The 18,968-nt window shown below is 39.7% G+C and overlaps 2 protein-coding genes and 1 long non-coding RNA gene across 5 annotated transcripts in view; 1 reads left to right on the top strand and 2 right to left on the bottom strand.

The window, feature by feature from the left end:
* The window catches only part of zgc:100829 (uncharacterized protein LOC445149 homolog), a 17,087-nt gene extending 10,512 nt beyond the window's left edge, over positions 1–6,575 (bottom strand). The window contains exons 1-4 of one of the 2 annotated variants that reach the window (XM_056396817.1): positions 6,455–6,575; positions 5,139–5,704; positions 1,841–1,985; positions 114–216 (exon numbers count right to left, since the gene is read on the bottom strand). In XM_056396817.1, coding sequence (XP_056252792.1) covers positions 114–216; positions 1,841–1,985; positions 5,139–5,325 — 435 coding nt within the window. In that variant the 5' untranslated portion in view covers positions 5,326–5,704; positions 6,455–6,575. Of the gene's footprint in view, positions 1–113; positions 217–1,840; positions 1,988–5,138; positions 5,705–6,454 lie in introns of those variants that run through there. The other variant, XM_056396818.1, reaches the window with a different exon arrangement.
* LOC130182159 (uncharacterized) lies at positions 1,999–18,968 on the top strand. The gene is made up of 2 exons (XR_008829686.1): positions 1,999–3,793; positions 18,521–18,968. It is a non-coding gene; the product is annotated as an uncharacterized LOC130182159 (long non-coding RNA).
* Positions 9,464–18,624, bottom strand: puraa (purine-rich element binding protein Aa). Of its 2 annotated transcripts, none has more exons than XM_056396820.1 (2): positions 18,500–18,624; positions 9,464–13,480 (listed from the first exon to the last, which is right to left on the bottom strand). In XM_056396820.1, the coding sequence occupies exon 2, from the start codon at positions 13,398–13,400 to the stop codon at positions 12,543–12,545; it is 858 nt and encodes a 285-aa protein (XP_056252795.1). In that variant the 5' UTR covers positions 13,401–13,480; positions 18,500–18,624; the 3' UTR covers positions 9,464–12,542. The 2 variants fall into 2 exon arrangements, with proteins under 2 accessions (XP_056252795.1, XP_056252796.1); XM_056396821.1 differs by lacking the exon at positions 18,500–18,624 and adding an exon at positions 15,635–16,659.

Genomic DNA, 18,968 nt, shown 5'->3' with positions numbered 1-18,968 from the left:
GCACAGACAAGTGAATCTCTTTGTTTGATAAAATTATACCTAGCCAAGGACACAATAATTTCACATGAAAAAAACAGAAATAAGAGTATGAAATCTATCAAACAGCTACACACCTTTAAATTCAGTGAGATTCCAGGTTGTGTTTTAGGAGGAAGGTTCTCTCTCTCACTTCTGACAGGTTCTGTGGGTTTTCTGCTCTTCAAGATAGTTTGAAGGCTGTGAAACATAATGAGACCCATGTCATACCTCTTTACATATGCAGTCGAAGAGGCAAACTCCAGGGCTGAAAAATGACGCCAACACGGAAGTGCCAAAAATTGCAGTTCCTCGAATGGCCACTTGAGGCTGGCTCCAAAGGCGAGTTAATCCTCATGGCTCCCATGTTAAAATGCCCAACTTTACTGAAGAAATAAATATGTGTACAGCCTGGCACAAATGAATGGGTTTGGTCTCTATAGCAAATTTTCCCCTTCATGACAACTGTTCGATGGGTGAATTTTTATTTAACTCACCTGTTTAAATTTTATTACGGCTATAATAATGCATAATTGAAGGCGTGGCCGCTTTTGGTGACAGGTGGGTGCCGTGAGAGTTGGCTAGCCGCTCTGTGTGTAGCCGCTAGCTGTCTGCTCGGCGTCACTTCTGATAGTTTTAGTCACTATGTTGTTGGTGTTTTTTGGAGGATTTTCCATGCAAATATCAGACAGATATGTTTGTTGTGCGGTTAACTGACTAACATAACATAAGGAAGTCCGTGCTCCTGTTATCTGAGGTGAGTTACAGTATTATTTTATTTATGTGTTAGCACTAATTAGTAAGTATTGACATATGTGCACACCATACCCGACTTGTTAGCTTAGCTCGTGTACTAGCTAATTAGCAAGTAAATAAATTAGCCTTGGGTTAGCCTTCCAGCAAGACGCCCAGGCGCACAGCTTTGCTAACGATGCTAACGGGAGCTTTTGCTTGCAAGATTATTAAACCGGCATGTACCAAAGGCTCGGCGCCGCACACGCCCCACCTCTTTGCCTTGTTTTGGATTAGCCGGGATTTAGGCGGAGTTTGGTACTGTCAAGATGGCGACGACGGGGAGCCCAAGCGCTCCTCAGAAACCAATAGGTGACGTCACGGAGGTTACGTCCGTCTACAGCACAGTATGTGAGATATTATAAGAAATAGTAGGTGACATATTATAAGAAAAACTTGAATAAATGAGTGGAGAAACCTTTTTTTAGGTTTCTCACTAACTTTCCAAAATTTACTGAGAATGTCAAAGCAGGTTGTTATCTGACTACATCAGCAAGAATAGTACATTAATTACATCTAGAGAGGGATATTACAATAGGTTTGCACCACATAAATCCCTAATAACAAAGATGAATGCACATTGGAGAGTTCAGTGGTGCAGAAACAACCACAGTCACTGGTCTATAGATGTGTGGGAAAAAACTTATATAGTCAGATAGGTCACCTTCACCATATTATCCACAATTTGGGGGAGCGCATGATGTGTTGTATACCTAGAGAATGCTACAGGCCTGAATTCTTGACCCTAATAATGAGGGGATGTGGTGTCTGTTATGCTGTGGGGTACATTTTGCTGGTATGGTTTTTTACTACTTACACTCCTTACTTAGACACTTTATGTTGGTTTTTCTTTTAATTTGTCACCTATGCATAATTTTATGTCATAGTAAAATTAACAACAGAAACCCCTGATAACCCCTTCTTCTTAACAACACTAATAGTCTGAGAAACTAATGGATTTTTTTCATGTTACATATTATTCACAGCCTGTAATCTCACAAGTCCCTGCTGGTATATTACAAAAGTGTATTACTATGTGTTGTTCTGAAGACTCGGCGCCTTCTTTTCTCCAAATCCTGAGCAGATGAATTTGGAGCTCAGCTCATCCATCTCCCCGATCACAATGACCGCCACATCTCCATCCCGGCCAAGCAACCAGCTCACATTCTTACTGTTGGCTGCAGGAAACAACACACATACACAAATGCAAACTATGAGTTAACAGGCTATTGAAACACTATGCGAACATTTGAAAGTGGTTCTGAATTCAAACATCAGTCACTCAATATTTTTGCAGAAAAGACATACTTAATCATAGCATTTAAAAAAATGTTTTAATTTGTGTCATTTTCAGTCATTGGCCAAACAATGCTCAGTTTTGTCAAATATTAGAAATTGTACTTTCTCTCACCTTCTCAGGATTTTGAAATACCAGTTATAGTTTGTAAACAACCATTTTCAAAATAATGTATTGATAAGTATTCCAGATCTCTGAGATAATCAGTTGTAGCTCTGGTCATTCTGAAGGGAAACTGTCAGCTCATCAGCATCTGATAAGTTGATGCTGCTTTTCAGATTCATAGATAGACAGGTAGCCAGGAGCAACAGCTGGTGCCCAAGCACCACTTCGCAAATGTATGAGACACCACCTTTGTATAGATGATATAAACAGTTGACAGGGAAAACCCCTGTCCTGCTGGCCTATCCCTGCAAACACACACACACACACACACACACACACACACACACACACAGAAAAATATGTATGTATATACATGAAATAATCTTTTAATTCCCGCCTTAAACCCAGCCCAAATTCGTACCCTAAGAAATATCAATAAATGAGATCTTGTGTCACATGCTCTCTTGGCTTCTCATTTGTTAGGACATTGTCTTCATAAGCTTAGAAGCACAAAGGCACACACGCTCACACACATACAAACATGTTTCTGCCTTGTGACTTTGTTTGGGAGCACAGAGAAGCTACTCTATAGCGATAACCCAGCTGACGCAGGCTCAGAGGGTGAGAGCTTGTTGGGTGGGAAACAGAATAACATACTTTCATAGTGAACTGGTTTTGCCAGCCTGCCCTGTGGATCACATTCCAGCAGGGCATACCAGGAGGACTATGAAAAGAGAGCAGCCATCGCATATCTTGGTAAACAAGCTGATCACTTCACCACAAAAACACTATCAGGTGTAGGAGACAATTAGAAGACATCATATTAATTGTGTTTGCATACGCCAAAGGTCCTACTATAAAAGACATCGTTAAAACACAATTTCAAAAGCAGCTTGAAGGAGTATGGTGCACTGCGTAAACAAAATGAACAGATAATGTTTCGAAAATGAGAGGAAATGGGTTTTCCATAGCTGCAGAACAAGACAAAGCTTACTTATCAAAAAAAGTTATATAAAAGTTAAAGAAACTCTACACTGAGCCATACAGTTTGTTTCTCTGCCTCATGTGAATGTCACCAGTCTGCTTACAACATAAACACATGCACACAAACACGTCAGGATATAGTTATATAGTACGTAAACACCAGTTACAATAAGGTCAGCCTAACCACAGCAAAAGTCCCATGATCAGACAAGGCTAAAGGCTGAGCTGTTAACAACAGCTGAGAGAGATGCTGGCTCATTCTATGCATAAAAACAAACTTAGCATGTGAGCTGTCCCACAAGGCCTTCCTGATAAAGTCAATTTTTTTTTGTTTTTCAAACACATACATTTCCTGCATGCTTCCTGTTTTGCCCCCTACTAATTGTTTGAAGGATTGAGTCCTGACTCACTTCCTATTTTTACACAGAAACACTAACTATCCACCATTTCCTCTGCACTACAGATGCATTGCCTGTGTGGAGAACAGTTGGGACCATGTGATCACAGCCTGCAGTCTCCATCCAGCCTCCTAAGGACAGCTGCATTGGTCATTAAGAGATAGAAAGAGCACTGTTCCCTCACTCTGCATCACAGCTGATAGTAAGTGCTTTGTTATTATCCAAGATCACATTACTATGTCAATCAGAGTTAATGCACCAACTGCAGTGTAATGTTGATTGGCTTTATCATATTCCAGTGGGTTTCATCTAGAAGGCTTTCTTGGGAATATAAAAATGAATTATAAAAATATATTATGTAAAGCAATTTATTATGTCAAAGTCATTATACCATCTATTTCTCACTGGGAAGTGAGAGGACTCACTACCACCATGAAAATGCAGACAGGCAAGATGCTATAGTATGCGCTAAACCAGTTTCAGGACAGACTTGCGGCCTCTTGAGTTTCTGGTTGTTTTGTTTAGTTAGATTGCTGCATGTACACTGGTTACTCCAACTGTTGCCTTTGATCAGGAGCCAGTTCCTGATAAACCCATTCACATTACCCCTGCATTTCATCTGCTAATTATTTTCCTTCAAACAATATTCTTCTCTGTTGTCTTAGGCTCACATTTTGTTGCGTGACTGGGAACAAAGTGATCTAAGTGTGCACCTGAGAGGAAAACTTGTGTGAACACACACTACCACATACCTCACATTCATGACTACATACATAATCTTTAACATTTCCTGGATGACCTATCATAATCGCAGTTCTTTAGCACTATTAAGCCATGTCTCTTACAATACACTCATAGTGAATACCATTTTATCCTGACATTTTCTTTGCTTTGCTTGTGTAAATGTTAACATCCTCTGCAAGTGTGATGTTATCATTCACTCACCAGCATCATCAATCTGCTGTAATTATTTAGAGTTTGAGATATAAATAGAACTTCATATTAGTGAAGTGTAAATGGTCTTTGGTTGTGTCTGTATATCATTCAGCATGTAGGTACTGTCTTGTTCCAAGTCTCAATTTCCAAAACACATTAATATGGAGCAGCTGGTGTTTGTTAGCCCAAGTTTGTATTTTAGGAAACTTTAAACTTGCCACATGGACTTCAGGTAAACGCTGTGCCTGTGTTACCAAACAGCTGTTGAGATGACGGGAAACATGAGCTGCAGCAGCTTTATTATATCCAGCAGCATAGGATGTCTGTCACAGCCAATGCACACATGCTTGTGCACTGTGCTTCTCAAGCTTCAAAACTCTCTATTAGGTAATTCACAGCACACTAAGCAAACATCTCGACTGAAGGGATTCATCTTGTAATCCTTAAAAGGGGAACAGATGGTTTTCTGTCAAAAGCTTTGTTTAAAAGTGACGGTCAGTATGCTTGAAAAACCTGAAGCTGTACCCTGTCACACTAGATAAACAGGAAGAAGAAAAGTTAACAAAGGTGAGGTGGTGGTGGTGGTGGTGGTGATGCGTTGGCATGGTTACCTTTTTTTGGCTTTGTTCGCTTGCAATCTGCATCCCCCCCTTCTCTCTCTAGCTTCTCTTCCCGCTCTTTCCAGCGCCGCACCTGCTCCTGACGCATTTTCAGGAACAGAGTCTTTTTTTGGTCTTCATTAAGAGCGTTCAGCACATCAGGGTCAATGTACATGTCCTGTAAAATCTGCTGCAGCATGTTGGTGCCGGAATGGTGGGTTTACTTGGTACCACCTGGCAAAGCAGTCAGAGGGAGGAGGTGCTGTGCTTTGACCAGCAGCTTCTTGAAGTGGACAGTGTTGTTTTATAGTCTCATGTCGTCAGACGAAGACTTTCACGGCCTCTTAATCATCAAGTCAATCTTATTTACCCTAATAAACCCTTCTTCATGAATCAAGGCTCATTCTCACACAGGCTGTTGTACATACTGTACAATCTCACACATACATGCACTCACTTCACTCACACACACACTCACACAGACAAAATCCTGTTTCCTTTCTGTGTTGTGCTGACAGTTTCCCCACCCTACTAACATATCAGTTTCCTTTGACTTTGGAGGTCATCACTGGGACAATCTACAAAAAGAAAAAAACAAAGAGAACATTTTGAACAAACATTTAGAAGATTATGTATGTTGTGTCCTGAAGATTACACTGCTCTATATGTTTCTACCACCTTTCTCTCATCAAATCAGAAACTTTGCTTCTTTGGAAATTCAGTTTCAGTCGGTTATCTTGCCCCTCCCTTAATGAATACGGAAGAGCCCAAACCCTGTTTCTAAACTGACAGAGACACTGGCTCAAAATGGGAGGAGATTCCAAAGGAATGGGACTGTTTCTGTCATCAGTGGCCCACCCCTCCCTCCTTCCCCTCCCTAGCACACATCCCTTCCCAAACCCATGTTCCTTTCTCCCCCATAATCCCATGAGATAGCGGCTCCGTTTTAACATGGTCAGTTTCAGGTTGTAGGAGAAAAAAAAGACACACACACACACACACACACACACACACACACACACACACACACTGGGTCATAGCCCAGGACACCGTGAGCCGGTTTCTCTTACAAGGGGATTGAAATGGACTCCTCCAATCACAGTGGGTCGTTAAACAATGGCTACCACATATGCAGCACTTGGAGGGAAAGAAAGCTTGTCTCAGACTGAGAAGTATCTCACTGGTGTAACACAGATTGGTGTCTGCTAAACACACTGTAGGGTGCAGAGAAGGAAACCCGGGAAAAGGGGGGAAGTGAGGAGAGAAAGGAAGTGATACAAAAGAAAAGGGAGTTGTAAGAGAAGGGTAGAATTTGCTGAAGTACTCACAGTGGGATGTAGACAGCCGCTCCACAGCAGAGTATGCTAACTAAGCTGAGAGAGTCAGAGCGCCTGTGGGTCCTCCTTGTCTTTGTGTGTGTGTGTGACTGAGCTGATGACATCACAGCATTCCATAATCTCCCTCCCTCCCTCTCCCTCAGTCTCTCTCTGACACACTCCCACAAACACACACACACACACACACACACACACACACACACACACAGACACATTTCATTTAAAAACCGGGAAGAGAGCAATTCAGGAAGTTGACATCACACATTAAAGATGCTGTAAAAAAAAAAGTGAGAAAAAGAGAGAGACAAAGCGAGAGAGAAAAAAATCCTAAACCAAGTTCCACGCACAAAACTCTTCATCAACAGTGAATGCAAAAATAAAGTTAGTACAAAAATGGGACATTAATTCTTAAATAGACATAACCTGCAGTTGTTCCTTTATACATATACAGTGCCATGCATAAGGCACTAAAAGTAAAGTGAGGTTGCTTTCAAAAATACTGTGATGAACTTCCTACAAAAAGCAGTAAACAGAAAAAACTTTGCCATTAAATCAGCAGCAGTTCTCTTAGCCACAACTGTGCACAATTTTTCAAGGTGCTTGTTAGTGGATTGAGACTGTCTCAGTGTCTTCTTTCTCTTCATGTAATCCCATACTAACTCAATGATGCTGAAGTTAGGGCTCTGTGGTGGCCATGCCATTTCGTTCAGGACTCCTCGTTATTCTTAGTCACATGAAGATGGTTCTTTATGACTCTGGTTATATGTTTAGGGTCGTAATGCTGCAGAATGAATGTTAGACCGATCAGACGCCTCCTTGATGCGCACTGCCTTTATGTACTTATTTATTAAGTTTATCTTATTTATCTTAATTATTGCTTAAATTTCATAGTATGGAAAAATAACAAGAAATGTATGTCATTACCTTATCCCCAGCCATCTATGGCAGAGATATTATACATGCTGTACACACATATTCTTGTGTGTTCTTGCTTTAAATGATGACTTTTTAACTTTTGAATGATGTCTTAATCATAATCTTGCCAGTTACTGTGACATCAAAACATGATCCCAGGTGGTGCAAATGTTAACATTTTGCTCCAGGCCTGTTTATTTTAACCTATCAAGCAAAAGTTCTAACAATAAAATATAACTTAGTGATTCTAAATTGTATGTAGAAGCTCTGTTAAACTGCTCATGTTCCTTGTGGCATTTATATAAATAGATGTTTACTACTACCTTGTCTGTGGTCATTCTACCACATTAAGGGCAAAGGCGTTTTTCTGCTCTGGGTCTCCTCTGCAACTCCCTCTCTTACTGAGTCATCATTTTTAGGTAAAGAGCACCCCCTAGTGGCCAAAATCAGAGGAGCCTGTTATGAATTACGTCACCACTAAAGCCTATTTAACAGCACCAAATTACAAAGTTGAATAAAAATGAAAGCAATGTTAAGGCGAAGGCAGCATTTGCAAACATATGCTGCCACCTCTTGGCTTTGTAAAACTCAGCAACACCACCCCACAAATAAACATGCATGCATACGCTCATTCAAATGCGGTCGAATGTTGTATATTGAAACAGGTTTTTTATAATACCCATTGCTGGCAGGGAGTGCTCAGGTGACGGTGACCATGTTGCATCAGCAATTAAGAAATGAATGTGATCAAGTAGTTTTCTCTCGGCTAGCAGCCTGGCAGCTGGACCCGAATAAACCTGTTATATTAGCTTCCCTAGCAGCATTCCTGTAAGCAATTATTGTCATTGTGCTTCTAAGTAGCATGACTGGCAAACTGTCATGCATGAAAATGAAAGGATTTATATAGAATACATTGCGCTTTCACAAATAGTGTTGGTTTGACTACATACAATTTATCATCAGTTCTGATGCTTTGCACTTGTGCTTCCAATGTTGTGATGATCTAAACCAATCCTCTATGTGGGTTCTTGGATGAAGAGCAAAGTCAGAGTCTGAGTTGGTTTCTGGGTTTGAGTCCATCTCAGTGTAGCACATCTCCTTCATTTTTTTCACCCTTCTTCCTGGCCAACATGGGTGCCAAGAAACTGGGAAACTATCTATTTCACAACAAAGCCTAAACATAAACATTTTCTGCAAAATATGTTTGAGCATGTCCAGACCCTGCAGTCTGACCTCCCTGGAGATTGAGTCATTAAGTCATCCTTATGTATATTCACATTTTTCTAATGTGGTTTTCTCTGGTAGATAGTCAAGGAGAAAGTATAGGACAGTTAAGAGTAATACAAATCCTCTCAACGTTGATGGCCCTGGCAAGATCTCCTCATGTCATAAAAACTTTTTAAAGGCAGAGACAATGCTGAGGCTTCTGATGATCTGGTGAATGATATCGTCTGGACTGTTTTCAATATTTACAATAATTAACATCTTTTATGGTATACCTTTTTATTAACATGCATTAAACTAGACATCTAACTTGTGACTACAAATCCATGCAACTTCAAAATAGCTATAAAAGTAAAAATGTAATGTATTAAGAAGTAATCCAAAACTTGCTTACATTTTAAAGCATATCAAAAAAGAACTATTTGCAAGCTGTGACAAAACTTAAAAGACATGCAGGTTGTGTTGGGTCATGATCAATAAGCTCTCATTCCTGTAGTGTTTCATGATCAGCAAAGCTCACAGAAGAGCAAGCATGACATAAAGATGATCACAAATTGCATAGTCAGGGTTTTTTGAGACGAAAGTAATGCTTTATTTTACAGCCTGGTATTACACATACAGTACTAATGTAAAAATTTCTAAGAAGACATGAGTCATCGGGTACTTGTCATTGCAAAGTTTGCATTTTAAAGGCTGTAAAATTAAGCTTCAGTAATTAGTATCATTGCAAATGTAGAGTTAGACATTTTAGACAACACTACATCAAAATTAAACATACTTTTCATCAGTGAACTGTAGACATTTTGGAAGTTTTTTTTTCCAACAAGAAATGAAACATGAAAAACACATACATTTTGAATGCAGATTTTCCCTCATGGGTAAATTAAATTTATTTTAAAATTTGTCAAATGTACATAAATTATATTTAATGCATCAAAACCAAATGAGCAAATCAAATACCCTCTTTTTAAAAAAGAGGCAACATAAGAGAGAACGACATTCTTTGTTGAAATCATTTTAAACAAGTATTGGTCAGGCATTTCATTAACCTGGGAAAGCAAAGTGCTACACACAACAACCACTGAAGACAGTTCACCATACACCTTAATGAGGATTGGACTGAAGCACCTTTTCTTAGCTTAGAGCTAAAATGGAGATTTCACTGTTTCTTAAATTTTCCTTTTCACAAAAACTCCACTGTGTTTATAGTCTACCTTCAACAACCCATAAGCCAAGTTTACCATTTTCCTAGGGAGAGGCATACTTACAGTGACATTGTTCTATTTCAAGTTAAAGTACTTATGTGAACTTCTTGACCCAACAGGCTGCTAAGACCTTGGTTTACTATATTTTCCTCCAGGATGGAGCTTTGAGTGCAAATAAAGGCATACAACTCCTTCATGAGAAATAAACATGGAATTCAGCCACATGCTTTCAAATAGTAATCATATATTTAATTGATATACATATATTGCCACCATTGGCACATACGATATTGCACACAGTGATGAAATGTTGCACAGAAAAAATAGATATATTTTTTGTGGGCGAAAACATTCCAAAATTACAAATAATGTGGAATAATGCTGAAAAGGTAAAACTACGTAAAACAAAAAACAAAACAAGACATGCTTGCTACTCCCCATTAATTGAGCGACTTACAACTTACACATAACTACCCAAGCCATACAACGAGCATTTCAAGGGGGGCTTTCCAACAACAATTTACATAATTTCAGGCCACTACCAATGTTCCCAATCAGCCCCTGCTCTTCCTGCTAATGTGCTTGGTTAGTGAAGAGCCAACTCTTCTGCATCATCTTGCATCTAGGTGACCACCCCCTTCCATGTTTACATGTAGGCCGATACCTGGATGGCTGGGAAATGGGGATGGCAATGAAGTTAGGGAAGAAGGAAGGTAGCAGAAAAAAAGTTAAGAATTCTGCTCCTATTTTTCTGAAGAGTTTGTAACAAACCCTTTTAGCACCACGAGTCGTGCGCTAGCACACAAGGGGGCTGAGACACAAAAATGGAAGAAATAAAGAGGAAACAATAACAAAAAGAAGCCAAACTGCGATCCAAAGCACCAGGCCAGCGTGTAAGCATGCGGAGTGTGTAAGGCACCAGGTTGTTTATATGCTGAAGAGGATGCTCCCAATCACGTATCATTTAGGCTTTACCAGAGGCTCCAAAAATAGGTGGTCAAGGACAGTCTAGTTTGCTGGTTTCCAGTCAATCTAAACATGGGAGCAATCATTTAATTCAATGCTGAGGTAAATCTGACATTATCTGATTGTTGCCAGTTTCTCTGGAGTTTACTGACAGAGTTTATAAAACTGCTATCACACATCTATGAGATGCGACTGAACTGGACTAGAACCAGTTGTTTTCCGTGTGGCAGCCCAAATATTTACAATTAGACCAAAACAGAATCTCATCACCCCAGGTAGATATTTGGGCTTACAAATATAAAGTAGAGCTATGAGTATGTATCCAAAGTAGCCCCACTGAACTTCACACCTTCAGATCTTTAACTTGTAGGGATGGGCACATCCATTGACACAACTGGCGGTTCATCAACAGGTGAATTGAACTTTCTTCACCTTGGCTTATCCAGCAGTGCTCCTCAGTGTCCCTCCTCATAGTGTGATGGTGATATTGTAATTACAGTTCACAAGATCGCTCCTTTTACAATCGCGCTCTGAAAGCAACTTCCACTACAAATACACCAAGCCTTGGATGGAATCACTCAGTACTCAAACTTGAGATTTGCACAATATAGGCAGATAAAGATACATATAGGAGGGTCCTTGAGCCAATATTTTGGGAGACCAACGAAATCTTAGTGCAGATTAACATGCAGCAACAGCACTCCTTGGCACCATTTAGATTTTTATGACTGAACAAGATCATAAAATGTTGTTCTGTTTCAGGTGTAGTAACCAATGAAGCTCTGCTGAATTTTGCCTCTTCTTTTCAGACCACTGAGCCAATCAACACAGTATGTGTGGGGTGTTTCTCTTGTAAAGTAATCTGCAAATCAGGCCATTTGCTACATGTTGTCACTGCATTTCCTCTATCAAATACACATTTAGTACCTTTAAAATGAACACATTGCATTAACAACGAGACACAAAGGTAGTCTATAATATATCCATCTGCATGGCAACAATTTCAACTGAAAAAAAAAATTACAATATTAATATTTCTTTGAATGCCTCTGGCAAATGTCATCATGTCAAGATCCATTGACCAGTTCAATATATATTTGATTTTTATGCAATGCATATTGCACAACAAATAGAGCACTTATTTCATTTCATGAAAAATGCCTATATTCCTTTTTATACTGCATGACATCTAACCAGTTTCCGAAGCAGGCCTAGCCCTCATATGATTTATGTGTAAACACATCTCTACTCACAGGTAAAGGTAAATAGGATGGCAAGTACATGTGACAACCTTTTACAAAGTTTTTGAATTTTGGTTTAAAAATTAAAATATCTGATTTGTGCTGAAGTCATTAGCTCACATGAAAAGGAAACGTTTTTTCATCGGAACTCGGCAATAATTCCATTTGAACATTGCAAACACTTTTTTACAATAGCTTTAACTGGTACAAAAGTTTTCTGTTAATAAGGGAAATAAACACTCAGTTCAATATTGTTTGTCAAGTAGGAAACAATGTTCAAATATAATGTTATTACTTTGTTTAGCAGCCTGTTAACTGTATTAATGGTGGATAAGTGGGGTAACATCCAGCGATGAGTGACAACATGTCATAACTGTCAGGTTGTGGAGGTTTCTTATATTGTGGGTGATGCTCCCTTGGAGTTAAACCATTACAGTTAAATCTTTAGATTTCTTTCTTTATACAGTAGAGTTTTAATTATATTTCTCTTGTTATTTTCATTACTCTTGCATGTTTTTGCTCTCTATATCAATCCTCGTCTCCATCGTCCGCCTGCATCTCCTCTTGTTGCTGCAGCTCGCATGCCCTTTTCTCCCGCTGTTTCTCCTGGATCTTCTTCATCTCCTCGGCATATTTACAGAAAGTATTCCCAAATTTGGACCACACTTTGTAGGGCACCGTAATTGAGTTGCGGTACGTTGGCTTCACCTCGCTTACCCTCATGAACACACCATACTTATTGGATCCGACGTCGAAGAAAAACCGTTTGTTGTCCACAGTCAATGATGACCCTTCGGGCAACTCTGCAGGTTCGTCCTCTACACCGTAATCGTCAATAAGTTTAGCCAAAGCGTCACGAAACTCAATAAGTCCCTGGGCAGGCAGTGCAATCGTCTGGCCTTGCGTGGATCCCAAACCGGGCCCCCGGTTAACGGTCTGTCGAATCCTCAGAAACCGTCCCCTCTGGTTCTCTTTCAGATCCATGTAGTATTTCCGATTTTCTCGGACCAAGAACTCGCTTTTGAGTGCTCGCCTAGGCTCGTCTTGTACCATTCCCGGGTTGCTTGGACCCAACTGGGCATAATGTTCGATGAAGTCCCCCAAGTAGTCACGGAACTCGACCGCCACAGACATGGAGAGAGTGAGGCGGCTCTTGTTTCCACCGGCCCCGACTTCTGCTATCTTTAAGAAGCGGCCTTTCGCGTTCTGCTTAACGTCCAAATAGAAGCGTTTGTTTTGGATGTCAACTCGCTTCGACGCTAGCTCTTGTGTCTCATGCTGGAGCCCGGAAGCCGAGCCCGCCCCTCCTGTCGCTAGGTGCATGGAACCGAAGCCTGGGCCCGTGGCTGCTCCTCCCTGCTCACTTCCACTGTCTCTGTCCGCCATGATGCTGCCTGCCTGCCTTCTCCCTCTGTCTGCTGCAAAGCCACGGCCAGCCACAGCCAACGCCGGAGCTCTCGCGAGATCTACACAGAGATGTATAAAAACGAAGGAGACGTTAATGCAGAGGGAGGAAGGTGTATTTTCTCCTTCAGCTCATGAGCTGACATGATAATATTGAAACGAAACTATCGATTGCTCGGAAGAAACACATTCCCCCCGCACTCTGGTTAAGTTTCGACTTGTTGACACGGCCTCTGAAAATGTAGGTGTTTTTTGCTACCTGGAAAGACCCTAGCTTGCCCTCTGTTTTAACATAAGACGGGAAAATACTTATCCTTTCAAAGTAGCACTAGTTAATACGGCATGTAGGCTATCTGTATATATTTAACGTGCTGACGATTTTTGCAAATAATGACTTGTGGTAACCTGACCTTACTGCTTATTTGAAGTTTAAGAGTTTTGTATGCGCATCCAAAATTGGGCCAAAATCATTCTTTGCAAGTCATAAGAAAATCCGGTCATAGCAATCAAGTCCCTCCAGTCTAATTCTTAAACCTGTCCTTTCGCATCTTAGTCATTAGGCCTCATAAACAAATTAACCTCCTAAGACCCGAACTCTTGCATGGCGTGCATTTTTAATTTCTCTTTGCTATTTAGGCTGATTGGGACCTGAGAAAAATGATGTCCACATATGAGGACATTAGTTTTACATTTCTATTACTGAGTGGCAGTATAATATCCTCATATGTGGTCACCAGGCCCTTGTTGAGAAAAAGTTAGTATTGTGGTCTAGAGAAACCAAAATGTGAGGTCCACATATGTGGACGCCAGGTCCTAGGAGGTTAAATATAGATGTAATAAAATAATATAAATAATAAGACCGGTGAGTGAAGTGATAGTTTCTTTGTTCACCTGTATGACCAGTGGCACTGAATCCATAACAGATCCTGGTTAAACGAGTCTACTTAACCCCTATCAGCTTTAAGGCAATCAATAAGATACACTGAAAACACAGAGCATTATAATTCATTTCAACAATTTATTTAAAAAAAAAATTGACACTTCATGTGTGAATAAACCAACATCACCCTATTTATTCATTAACATTAGAGTTTGTTTTTTCACAACTTTAATTCGGTTTTACTTTCCAGGCATGGCAGTGAGATGCAGTATTGTCAAAACATGTCGGGATAAGGACAGACAGTGACCATTAACCTATGGTAATAGTTTTAGGAACTGCATTTAGGTATACAAAGATTAGGCTACATCCCAACATTGTGTTAGCTAGTTGATGTGACAGCAAGGTTTGCATACCTCTAGTTGGATTAAAAGCTAAACAAATATCCATCTTTTTAGCGGCGTATAATTACTCACCGTGAGGACGGGTAACAGTGAATAGTTTCTTCCTTCGGTGAACTGTAGCTGTGGCCAGCTTAGAGTCATTTCAGAAGCAAAAAGTGAATCAAACCGTGTGTAACTCTTAAAGTCACTCCACCAGTACGCTCATTGGTCGATACATGTTCCAAACACTCCGATCCGCCAAATGATAAAACACCACCTGGGCAGGCTACCTTGTGATTGTGGCCAACCGCGACTGCGCTCACGAGAGGCACAAAAGGAACAGTAGCATTATTATTTATTTATTTTTTAAATCTTTGGCCTTGCTGTGGCTAAGTTAGTAAGTCAAGTCATTGTTCACTAGTTATCTCTAGTGTCACCTAAGTTGTGACTTTGTCAGGGGAGTCACCAGGCTGTTTTACATGTGTCTTTCTAACCGGATCTAACTCAGGCGTCTAGAGCGCTGTGCTGCGGTAGAGCTGCTGCTGCTCATGGGCCTGTCTCTTGACTGACTGCATGCTATACCGTCGCATATAAAAACAAGGGATGTTTATTGTGTATGAGCTGCTTTTTTTCAATGCAGTATGCCATGCACTAGTTGACTAATCTAAAGTCTGTGTTGTGATAGACCTGCATGCAAATAATATCTATAATTAGACGTTTATAGGCTACGGCATAGACAGGTATTGTATGAAGAGACCAGAACATCCCCATGTTTAAATTTAGGCCAACTAGGCCTGCGTATTAGACCGAGATTACAAATAGGCCTTTAAACATCTCTCATCTGAAATTTGAAGTTGAAAATGAAATTATAGTATTGTAGTTGTCAATGTATTTATGCTAAAAAAACAACAACAAACAAACAAAAAAACATTTCAAAGCCTATACACCACATTTACCTGTTATTGATCACTTGTGCAAATACTGTCCCCGTGCTGGCGATAGGCTACTTTATCCACAGTAATAAATCTTCCTTCTGGTCCATCTGGAAACAAATTTGATTGCGCAGACCTTTCACTCAAAGCACAGGCTATGGCCTATATATTTTAAATCTAGCACAACTTTTAACATATAGCCCAAATTCGTTTGCGTCTATTTCCTGTTGCTATGTATGAAGCCCTGCACATCACACACCATGTCTGAGCGTTTTAATACTTCTTTCAAATAAATAGCGTTTCTGGGAAATTATGGTCTATACTATAAGAAAATGATAAATTAAGCTATTGTTCTATTTTTTAAATTGCAGAAAGAAGTGGAAGAAGACTTTTATGTGAGTCATTAAACCAGCAGTTTGTATGCATGTGAAAAACTGAAAGACGTTTCTTGTAATTCAGTCATTCCTTCACACGCTGATGGGGGTAATAAATGCAGTCAGAAAAGTCAAATAAAAAAATTAATGAGAGAATGCCATAAAAGGTCTACATTAATATATGAGAATTTTAGATATATTTTCAGCGTTGTGAAACACCTTACTAGACCTACATCGGGCCGCAACTAGGCTATATATCTAGGTGGGGATAGCTTGAAGATTATTAGTGTGTGTGAATGTGTGTAAGCGTTTAAAGTTGCTGTAGCTTAAACGGGATGACCATCAGCTTAACTCTGTTTAGATTGGACGGTCATTTACAACTCTTTCAGTCAATATTCGTTATTCAATTAACAAATGTTCATCTTAAAAGACTGAGCAATCATCTTCAAAATTTTACTTAGCTTTAAAACAAGTCAGTTATTGTACTAATGATGGATGGGCCAATTATTTAACTTGATTTGTGACATTTTTTTGTTTCAACATGCAAAATGTTATTTTATTTTTATTCATAAAGGAAAAGAAATATATCACATTGACAGAATTACTAAGAAATAAAAGTGTATGCATCTTAAAGGCTGTTTGAAGGCCTTAGTGGAGTTCAATAGAATACTAAAGCAGTCTATCCCAGCAACTAAAACATCTCAAATCTGTCATCTTCCATAAATGCCTTTTTATTTATAGATGCTTATGACTCGATTATTATCACACAGTGAAAGACAAATATTATTTAAATTGTTTTTAGATGTCAAATGTTACTTTGCACTTATATAAATTCAAAATACTGACTAACCTTTTTTTCTAAATACACAAATAAATAAATAAAGCTTTCTACAATTCATTGAGTACAGCACTGAAATAATCCTTACATTAATTAGAATATAACATAATGAAACAATATCCAGTGGACGAGTATAGTATGTGATATTAAGTAAGAATGCTGATGAAAGGCAGAGGTGAACTAATTATTTATATTTTATGCTCGGATTTATTAGGACAAAGGACAAGCTACAAAATTAAGTAAATAAACATCTTATTACAGAGGTAAAATATATTTTAATGAATTGCTGATAAAAGCCTATACGACAATTATAATGTTCTAATAAATATGCTACGAAATAAGTGACGTAGGCTAGAAAAAATAAAAAAAGAGTCGAAAATAAGGTTTGGGCCTCTGCACATTTAGTTTAACTCCATGTCCTCAACTGAAGTTAAACTAAGTGGTGAAACTAAAGGCATGACCATAGTTTAGTCGATTTTTTTTCTTTTAGCTGTCTTATAGAACCCTGATCTCAGTTTAGATTTGTTATATAAAAGCATTCAAACATGCCCTGATTTTATTCCCTAACTGGTCGCACGGCCTCCTGATCAGCTCCACAGCAAACATCAATTAGTGATCTAAATAAGACAAGACAACATTCACTTAAGCAGAAATGGGTAAAACATTTTTTTAAATAAATGTCAAATGTAAAAAAAAAAAAAAGGCTATATATATCCTATATAATCTGATGTCCAACTTGATGTATGTCTGCAGAGGCTTTTTATGCAGAAATGTATGCAAGGAGTTTGTCTTCAACATAGTAAACGTCCCTTGCAGTTTCATTACTTCATTTCTCGTTTAATTGATCTGAGTCCATGCTTTGCGTTTCTGTTGCTTCTTTAACAAAGCGCTGTTTCTTTGTTGTTCTCCTCAACCAGGAGGAGATATGTGGTAGACACGAGTCTGGAAAATAGGCAGGTAATTCCTATAGAACTATATATATTGAAATTTAGACGAGATCTTGTTTTTTGGTGTTCGATATAAATTTTCTTTGTAACCTGCGTAGGGTGTCTAATATTCTTTCTTCTCTGGGCCTCAATAGCCCATTAAGGAAAAAAAAATCCCAGTTCAATATTTCATCCGACTCTCTTTTCCCGATTCTCTCCACAGGACAAGCTACATGTCTGTCCTTTTAACAGGCTAGACCCCGTCTGTATGCGGTGGTTTGTCAGCTTCTCCGATAGACCACAAACAACCTGTCAATTTAATGAATGTCTCATCAATCAGTAGCTACTTGTCCTATTTTTAAGACCAATTTTTTTTTCTAACCATGAATGTGAATAAGAAGAAGCAGTTCTACTCTGATGCCGAAGCCACGTCCACCGCAGATATCAGCCTGTGAGAGGTGTTGTCGCAGTTTGTAAAAGGCCGCAGCTGTGATCACCTCACAAAGTTTTGTCCTACATCCCAACACAGGAATGCTGCGGCGCCGCTCCAAATGCAGCACAGTTAGTATTTCAGATCAGACGCACGGCCGTATGCTGCATGTTATGCTCCTGCAGGAACTCTACGGAGCAATGACACATGCTTGACTGCACGTTGGGACACTTAAAATGCTGCAGGACAACAGTCACAATCCGAATGGCAAATGTAAATAAAGCGTCATTCCACCAAGCCAGATCCCATAAACCTACCTACCTTACCCCGCTCTGTCTGCAGGCAGAGCGCCTTACAGCCTCGACGGCGTGCCGCAGGAGACGAGACAAGGCAGAAGACACATGTGAATATGCTCGGAGGCCTTTGATGACAGCACAGCGGACTGCTTCTGCTTGCTTCACAAGATGGACAAGAAACGGCGAGTCGTGGCACGGAGAGCGACACACGCACAAGTTCAACGCCGCACGTTTCACCTCTGATGTCAACACGCACTGTGGAAACTCAGTGGACGTGCGCCTCCCCTTGGTGGAATTGAGGAATTACAGCTTTGCCTTCTGGTGGTAACAGGTAGGGCAACATTTCGGGGGAACTGAAATGGAGGGCAGCATCTAAAGAAGTAAGTTAGCATTGCTACTATCAACACAACTTACAACTTACAACAACTTACTTGGTCTCACTTTACAGCATGGTTGAATCTTTCAGGGAATAAATGTTACATTTGTGCACATAA

This window comes from Seriola aureovittata, chromosome 15 (genome assembly GCF_021018895.1).
Source record: "Seriola aureovittata isolate HTS-2021-v1 ecotype China chromosome 15, ASM2101889v1, whole genome shotgun sequence".
Lineage (NCBI taxonomy): Eukaryota > Metazoa > Chordata > Actinopteri > Carangiformes > Carangidae > Seriola > Seriola aureovittata.
This window is presented reverse-complemented; position numbering and strand designations above follow the sequence as displayed.

Excerpts from the sequence above, each read along its gene's own strand:
- puraa (XM_056396820.1), bottom strand. The coding sequence starts at position 13,400 with ATGGCGGACAGAGACAGTGGAAGTGAGCAGGGAGGAGCAGCCACGGGC.